Source organism: Zonotrichia albicollis, chromosome 1 (genome assembly GCF_047830755.1).
Source record: "Zonotrichia albicollis isolate bZonAlb1 chromosome 1, bZonAlb1.hap1, whole genome shotgun sequence".
In the NCBI taxonomy this organism is placed as follows: domain Eukaryota; kingdom Metazoa; phylum Chordata; class Aves; order Passeriformes; family Passerellidae; genus Zonotrichia; species Zonotrichia albicollis.
The window spans coordinates 9984475-9993334 of NC_133819.1; the positions used below are offsets into that span (position 1 = coordinate 9984475).

The following is an 8860-nucleotide window of genomic DNA, read 5'->3' on the forward strand; positions in this document are numbered from 1 at the left end:
GAGTATTAATGCTCAAAAGAGTCCTTATTTCTTTGTATGATTACAGAGGGCTTACTAGAAGAAGAAGGACACACAGAGAATGTCTATTTTTGTACATGTAAATGCATATATTTAACATAGGCTACTCTCTGGAGGTTCTTGGTGAGGGTATCTGTAACAGAAATCATTGAACAAATTCTCCTGTAATATTAAACATGCAGTTTTCATAAAGCAGGGGCTTTATTCCAGTCTCCAACAAAATGGAATATTCCCTTTGTTTCAGATGGGTATTCAATAAAATGTCTAAATCCTTTCACTGCTGTTCTGCCACTGTCTGCAGCATTGAATAACACCATCAGACATCCTGTGTCCTCCCAAGACATGAGTTTTCTTTCACAGCATTTTACTTCAGGAGGCACCCCTTTCCCAGTGGAAAGAAAATACTGACAGCAAACTTCTTTCTTCCCCTAGGGAACCCAAAATAAAACTGCTGTGCATCACAAAGATACCCTTGGAGCATTTCAGCATCTGGATCACAAAAGTCTATCTTGAGGAAAGCCTGACTTTCAAAGCCATGTAACATCTAACAGGGAATTCATTGGTTCATGATTTAATTCATTAAGCTGGCCTACTAATTATTTCTCCATCTGGCTTCACACCAGTATTATTTATGTAACAGCCATCTCTCTTCACTACTCATATATAAATAAAAGCCTTAAATCTAGATTAATTATTACAGTAAAATTTTGCGTTTTTAAAATTACTGATCTTGATTAATAAAATGGAGACATTATAATAAAATACAAACTCTTGGCGATCCTTTGATTTTTTAAATACAAATTAGTATTAGAATATGCACTGAGAGAGTTACACATTTAAATTGAGGAGAGGTGGAAAAAGCATCATAAGTTGAGACTCATGTTTATGCTCAAAGAGCACTGCAGATGGCAGGTCTCTGAGGTCCCATAGTCATCATCAGAGTGTATTCACAAAATGAACACAAAAAGCCCAAATAAACCACTAATGACAATCTCAATTTGTCACCTTTTTATTCTGCTTGCTGAACAAATGGCTTTACCAGCAGCTTCAGCTTCCAAGAAAAATGTTATTTTTCCATAAACTTTTTTTTCCTCCCATGAGAATGTAGGAAGGAAACCTATTAAAATCTAAAAACCAAAAAATAACCAACCAAACAAAATCCCACCCCACCAAAACACCCAGACCAAACAAATCCCAAGCCCAAAAAAACTAACAAAACCCCTACATCTACTATTCTTCTCGCTTCCACTAAACTACAGTTTGCTGTACCACTAGCTATATACTTATCTTTCTATGCAGCAAGAAAATAAAACAATAAAGTAACAGAGAGAGTTGGAGTTTTGGGCATAACACAACTGTCTGGTTTTCCCTTTGCACGACTCCATGGTCCTCTAGGTGTGACTCTGATTTTCAGTCTGAAACATTGTCCACTTGGAAAACCCAGAGATATTTTCTGCCACCAGCACTTTACTCATAGCTAGGGAGAGATGCTTGGCTCCAAGGCTTTCAGCTTTCCCTCAGATTTGCTCTTCCTGCTGGTCCTGTCATCACAGCTGCTCTGCCAGTCAGGAAATGCTACAACAGCATCTCAGCACACGAGAACGTGTTTGCTCCCAGCTGGTGTCCCAGCACCTGCACAGCTCTCACCACATGCTTGCTGCTGCAGTGCATTTAATGCGAAATTCCATAAATCCTAAAAACCGTAAAATCCCAAGCACAGTTCAGACAACTACAGAAACTGCAGTCACGACAGGAAAGAAGGAAAAGAGAGAAAATCTTCAATACTCCAGTTATCTCTACATCACAGTTTTCTTACCCTTGTAGTCCACTGGCTTTGCATTCTTTAGAAGCTCCATACACCTGGTTTCCTCCTTGTGAATCTCCAGCTGAAATCTGCATTCTGGATGGACACCATTCACCTGTGTCAAAATAACAAATGGGTTATGTCTTGAAACTAGAATGAAAATGCTTCATGAAGAATGCAACTACCAATACCGAAAATAACAACTTTCATTGGCACAGGTTTCACCCAAGCATGTGCTGGACACACTCAATGCCCATTTTAGCTTCTCACACATTAACATTTCAGAACAAAATGTTGAAATACTCTACTGGCTTCCTGTAGCATTCATTTAGCTTTCTAGTGCATTCGTCAATATTGAGCCAAGAGATCTTTTGCTCCAGAAAAACTCTGAGCTGAAACTGAAAAAGGAGAGTAGGTACATTTGCTCTTTTCTCCTTTTGTAGTAAGTTAGGGAGCTGAAAGTTTAATACAAATCTCAGAACATGAAAATTGATCAAACTTCATTCTCTTTGACACGGTAAATTCTGCTTTTCTTCCCTTTGCCACCATATATATTTTATCTCCTGAAGGCCCCAGACCATGATTATTTGATTCAAGCAAATGCTACACAGAAAGAAAACCCCACTACTTAAGAATTAAAGCACTAATGCCTTTACTGGTTCAAAGTCCTGCCCTCAGTTCTTTGGTTTTCAGAAAAGTTCATGTATGTCCACAGGAAGAGACAGGAATGCAGGAGCAGTGGAGAGAGAAACGAGACCCTGGAAATTTGTGCTGGGGTCAGCTGAACTCAGAGCCTCACAGAGAAACACATGGAGTCTGAAAGAGACTGCATGGGAGAAATTACTGCAGGAGGTGGCAAATGGAAAAGCTGGAAACATCAGTGGAGCTGATGGGACAGTTTGATTAGCTCAAATGAAATCACATCTTAAATAAATAAAATGGGAATATGCAGTACTTCAGTCATCCTCACACCTCACGCTTGTAATTACCAAGAAAAAGGTGGTGTCTCTCCAAGTTTCTGTCTTTTCTTTCACAAATTTAGGAGACATTTAATAACAGAATCTGGTAATGATCTCTGATGCATGACACAACAATTTAAAAAAAAAGTTAATAGTTAATTAAATTGTGATTCAGGGCTCAGAACCTCAGATCCAGAGTTAAGACTGGATTTGTGGACAAACCACTTGCACAGCTTTTAAAAATACAGTGCAAGAGCCATAAGCATAACAGCAGGGGCTGTTATGAAAACTCACAAAAATCTGTCTCTTCTCCAAATGTCTCATTTCACTGTCTGCAACATCAGAACCTGACTTCCTTTTCCATGTCTCTTCTCTATGTTGAGTATTGAAATTACACGTTTCAAATGCAGAATTCTTTTCCTTTCAGAGACACATATTTAACATAAATTAGGATTTCTAGAATTTATAATTGAAAGTTCAGCATTATACTGAAAATACCTACATTTGATATGTATAATCTTTTTTGCAGATAGCAGCCATGTAAAATAAAAGTCCCATGGATACATAATGTTTTTAATAGCACTTTCACAAAACTTATTTTTGGCTATTTTTCATTTCCAAGTGCAAACATTCAGTAACTTGACAGTGGATTTCCTACTCATCAAGAAGTATTGCAATTACTGGGTCTTGTAAAGGAAGGTTCAGTAAATAAAAATGATAAATAAATGAAGAATAAGTCAAAGTAGCTACTGCAATTAAGAAGCCTGCTGAATAAACACTTCTGTTTCTGGTACCTCCAAAATATCAGTGGTTAATAGTAAAGCTTTGTTAAAAAATTGTTATTACCCAAAGGTAGCATATTACTTTTCACAGCTGAGCTACGTGCTAAACTGTACTGTGCTATGTTCTAATACATCCAGTTCATTCAGATGGACTTCACAAAGTTAAAGAGATTTAGGGTTCCAGACTATGTGGTTCTGACCACCTCTCAAAACACAACAAGATTTTGAGGGCACTCACCACTTTTTAGGACTCGTGCTCATCCATATTTTCCTCTGCTTAACAACAGTAGGTTATCCTTAGTCACCAGTGAATAGAGAACCACATGTAAAGGTGCACACCGAGCTGGAAATCCAGCTCAGGAGTATCCCTGCACATTGAGCAGCTTAACAGTTTCTAAAGCATCTAGACCAGCAATTTGATGAACATTTCCTCTGACAAGCAGCTTGCACTCACCTTCAGTATGGTTTCCCGACTTTTGGTGTTATATAGTGACAAAAAATTTAAAAGGCTTTAAATAATTTCTTTTTGTGAATCGTATTTCCATCAATGTAACTGACTTTTACAAACTACTTAAGAAACGCTTGAAAAATACAAAGATGACAAAAGCAGGCACCCTAAAGAAGACTTCAATATTCGGACTACTTTATACATCGCAATGCCACTGTACATATCACAGAGCAGTTGTGGATGTGGAGCTTTTCCCCCACGATGACGGCCAGTGGCCTCTGGACCGCTCCCGGGCAGCGCTCTGTGAAAACTCTCCGCAAACCAGCGGTGTCCACCGACTGTGGGGAAAACTGCGGGGCTCGAGTGGCGGCTCCGGGGATGGGACCGTGCCCGGCGGAGCGGAGCCGTGCCGGGGATGCGGTGCCGTGCCGGGGATGCGGCAGGAAGGGAGCAGCGCCCGCTCCCCTCGCGTTCTCCGCCCGGGGACAGCCGGAGCCAGCGGCGAGAGGCAGCGCGGTCCCGCACCTGCCGCGCCGAGCCCCCGCCCCGCGGAGCTCCGGAACAGCCCGGCGGGCTCCGCTCCGGCTCCGCTCCGGCTCCTCAGGTGAGCGCGGCTCGCCCAGCCCGGCCCGGCCCGGAGCGCTGCCTTGGGCGGGCTGACACTTACCGGCGCCAGGCTCCAGCAGAGCGAGAGCAGCACGATCGGCAGGGTCCTCATGCCCGCCCAGTGCCCGTCCTAAGGCTTTCGGCGGGCCCCGTTGGAAGGCGGGCAGCGGGGTCCGGGTCCCGCCCGGCACCATAGGGCCCGGGGCCGCTGCCGGCTCCCCCGCACCTGCCCCGCTGCGGCGCCTCCGCTGCCGGCCCGACCGCGGCCGTGCCCGCCGCCGCTGTGCGCGGAGCTCCTCCTCTAGCCCCCGGCTCCTGCCCGCCCGCCCGTGTCTCCCCTGCCCCTCTCCTCGCCTTCCTTTTCTCCTCCTCCCTCTCGCTGCCGCCGCCGCTCCCCCCATAAGAGCTGCGAGTCTCTGTCCGGAGCCGGGCCCCCCCCGCCCATCGCTGCGCCCCGCAGGTGCCGCCGCCACCCCCGGGCTGCTCCGGGCGCTGGATGCTGCTCGCCTCTCCCAGGTTCCGGACAACCCCCTCATCCCCTGCTACACCTCTGGGGAACTGGGTGCCCGTCCCGGCAGCGCATCCGTGCCCCCACCGGGCTGCCTTATGCCGGTGAAACCAGTAAGGTCATCGAGCACAGACCCCTCAAGCCAGGCACGCACGCAAAACGTTGAGGGGTGAGTGAAGCGGTCCCTGGCAGGGTCCGTTTTACCACTGTATTACTAAATCTTTCTTCCCCACAACTCTTTTTTTTTTCGAGTTCTCAATAGAGAACCAAGAGTTTAAGGCAACTCCATATATTCCCTGGGCAGTTTACCCCAGGCATGGATCTGGATTTTGCCTCACAAGGCATAGAAAGTACACAGTTAAATGACGTTCGCACATACATTGTGTTACAGAAAAAGACGTGTTTATATATTGGCTTTTAGCTGAGAATGGGAATATATTACAGTTGTCTTACCATTGAATTAATATATGTTGTAATGGAAGTATTATGTACTAAAAGGGACTGAGGAGGCGGCATAAAACTCTCCTAAAGAGTCCCCCCAAAAAACAGCCACATGCAAAGCAAGGACACTTCTATGAGAAAAGCTAAAGAGAATTTAAATTTTTTAATGTGTATGCAAAAATTATTTTCATATCTTAAGAAGAAATACCTGCTTATATCATCTTTGGTATCATAAAAAAGAAATACTACAAACTAATAAACAGTATTATAACCTGCATGCTGTGAGCAGAAGGAATAATGAATGTAGAAAGAAAAACTTGTAGGATGGTATATTGTCAGGTAATGAAAATATTCTCATTGTAGCAGAAAAGAATACCTCTTAGGATTGACTTTGGTCTGTATGTGACAGGTGGACTGAAGGGCCAGATTGCATCTACTGACACAGCTGGTTTGCAGAGGAGGCTGGTTATGCCATTAGCTCTGAGATTCCCAGGCAAGCTCTCAGGTCAAAACTCCTGGACAGGGAGAATTGCACAGTGCAGCCCCTCTGACGCCTGAGACCAATGTCTGAGATTCCTCTTCAGCCTCTTGGTTGACACAGGCATTCTGGATTAATTTCTTAAGAGCTATCAGTCTTTCCAAAATAACAATCTCAAAACCATTTCTTTTATCATTCACAAGAATCTGATCGTTACTGCAAGGCTTTGGAAAATCCCTCCAGTCTTCTCTCTTCAGAAGTTCTTTCTGCCATTTGTGATGACTGGCATCCCGCTAAGAGAGCAGTCGTTCTCATGAGTGGAATTATACATGCCAGGGCTCATCAGGTTCACCAGCAATAAACCCCAGGGCAGTGGCTGTGCAGAGGAGCCACCAGGCAGGCTGTGCCCCAGCTGGGCTGCCCCAGCAGCTGAGGACACAGGAGCTGCCAGACACCAAACCCCAGTGTTTAATTCTTCGAGCAAATAATTCATTAGGCTGCTGAAGCTGAGTAGCCTGGGAAACCAATTAACAAATTACTGTTAACGTTCTGTGTAGAAACAGTCTTGGGAACTGTCATCATTATTCCTTCTGTGGAATGATGGAAACTAATATCTCAAATATTAATAGTCCACATATTCTGGAACTAGCAAAGAAATTTTGAAACTTACATCTGTTCTATCAGAAGATTGCACACAGTCAGATTTTTGTGATGTTTTGTTTTCAATGAATCAACATTTTTAGGTGAAAAGAAATACCATCAGTTATTTCTCAGTGCTTTCCTCTGTTGCTGTTCCTAGTGACTCTTTTACATGAAAGAAACAGCAGATGAAGGAGATGCATCAAATACTAATATTTTTGTTTATATATAGCTAAGGGGTTTTTTTCCCCTAAGAAGAAAACAAATTCTTGATGGATGAAGTCCAGCAATCATGGTTCAAGTTCTTTTCACTTAAACATATCATGGTTCTGTACTCTGTTACAGTGGATGTAGAGGGGAAATAAAGAACAAGAATTAAATTAGAACAGCTGTTGATATATAGAGGTAAATACAAATTAGACTGATAATCTTAGTCATCAAAGAACAGATAGGTTTATGAAAGAACAAAGGAGTCATATAAATTTAGACAGAGTTGATTTGATGACATTTCTGAGAAGGGACTGTCAAATTTAAAGGAAAAATTTTATGGAGGTATCCATGAGGCACAGGACTGGAAACACACAGAGAGAATGGCATCCAAACATGGACAGACATAGAGGTGTCCATCACAACAGAGGTGGTAGAGAAGTAAATGCATTTTGACTGCAAGAAATAGTATTTTGGATCAGCTGAGCCTGGGTGTTCCTCAGAGGGCAGTAAAAGTGGAAATAGAAAGTTCACAGTGGCAGGCAGTGCCAAGGTACGGCAAGTTCTCTGCTCTCACAACACATCCAGGGCCCAAAAGCTTTTCCTCAGTTCCAGTTGTTGGAAGAGTCTGCCTGCTGAGGAAAGGTGCATGCCAATAGTGCTATAAGTAACAATTACTTGCTGCCTGGCCATCTGTCTGTTTGGAATCCTCTAATACAGTGCTGGCAGTAAGTGGCTGATTTAGAGTTTCCATACTGAAGGAATGACACCAATCCTCTTTGAGCTCAAGTCTTATTTAAATTGTTGATGAAGTTCAAGATGCTTTGAAAATTTATATTTTACCCCAAATCTTCTTTGTGTTCTGTGTATAAAGCCTCCAGATCCACAGCTTTCCTTGTTTAAAACGACTTTTCTTTTGTTTAATCATCTAACAATTATTGCTTACATAATGCATAACATAAAATTGCCAGAAATACTTAAGCTGCATGAAAAGTTTTGAAGGGTTTCCCTCAAAGCATGTGTGCAAGCCATCCTGAACAACGTGCCTCTTGCAAGCCTGTCTGTCTCTTGAGCTGCTCAAGCTGTTTCATGTGCTTTGAGCCCTGCTTTCCAGACCACAGAGAGTTTATGTGGAATGCTCTACTAAAGTCCTTTGCTCTTCCTAGGTGTTCAGACTTTTCAAACACACTAGGTCTTTGTCAGATATTTCAAAATCTCCCAAAGACACTCTCTACTGTCATCCTGCATTTTGTTAGGTTGTTTGTTTGGGCTTTTTTTTTTCCTGTTGCCCAAATATTTAAGCAAAGATTCCATCAAGCCTGGGAAACAGATTTTAGAAAGGTTTTCCAGGAAAGAAAGACTGTGACTAATGTATCTGCAATTTGTATCTTTTAAACTTGAGAAAATTAAAATTCTGTAAAATTTCAGCATCAGTAACTATTAACATACTTGATCTCACTAAGCCTCTCTCCATGATCAGATAGAATATGACAAAGAAGGCTCCAGGTCTGAGTGAGGCAAACAGTATGTGTCCTGCCCATGACTTGGGATTTCAGACCTTGGGCACACTCTGGGGGACGTGGCTGCAGCCCCATGCTTTGAGAAAGAGCACAGTGATGCTACTGTCCAACTCTCCAGCATCAAATACTGTAGCTGCAGTACAAGGGGAAAATGAAATTCAGATTCTCTATGTTTATCTAAAGATTCAGATGGTGTCCAGGAGTTCTAAAATTTTAGAATTACTGATCATATTATGTCCCCAATAATCTCTTGAACCCTCTGTTGTTTTCTAGGCAGAGAAGCAACGCCACAAAGCCAGAGAGTTTTCTAAGGAAAGGCTGTCCTCAATTGTGTCACCTCAGCTTTTTCATTCTCCTCCCTCTGAGCATCCCCAACAGTATCCTGCTGTGTCTGGCTATGAAGAGAAGCTTTATGATGTTCCAGTGGTGGGGCTCAAACTGCTCCACAAA

At 43.0% G+C, this 8860-nt stretch overlaps 1 protein-coding gene across 1 annotated transcript in view; it reads right to left on the reverse strand.

Annotated features, from left to right (window-relative positions):
* The window catches only part of VIPR2 (vasoactive intestinal peptide receptor 2), a 47141-nt gene extending 42160 nt beyond the window's left edge, over positions 1-4981 (reverse strand). Inside the window, exons 1-2 of the mRNA XM_074553587.1 lie at positions 4679-4981; positions 1835-1937 (exon numbers count right to left, since the gene is read on the reverse strand). Coding sequence (XP_074409688.1) covers positions 1835-1937; positions 4679-4729 — 154 coding nt within the window. The 5' untranslated portion in view covers positions 4730-4981. The remainder of the gene's footprint in view (positions 1-1834; positions 1938-4678) is intronic.
* Between the last annotated feature and the right edge of the window lie 3879 nt (positions 4982-8860).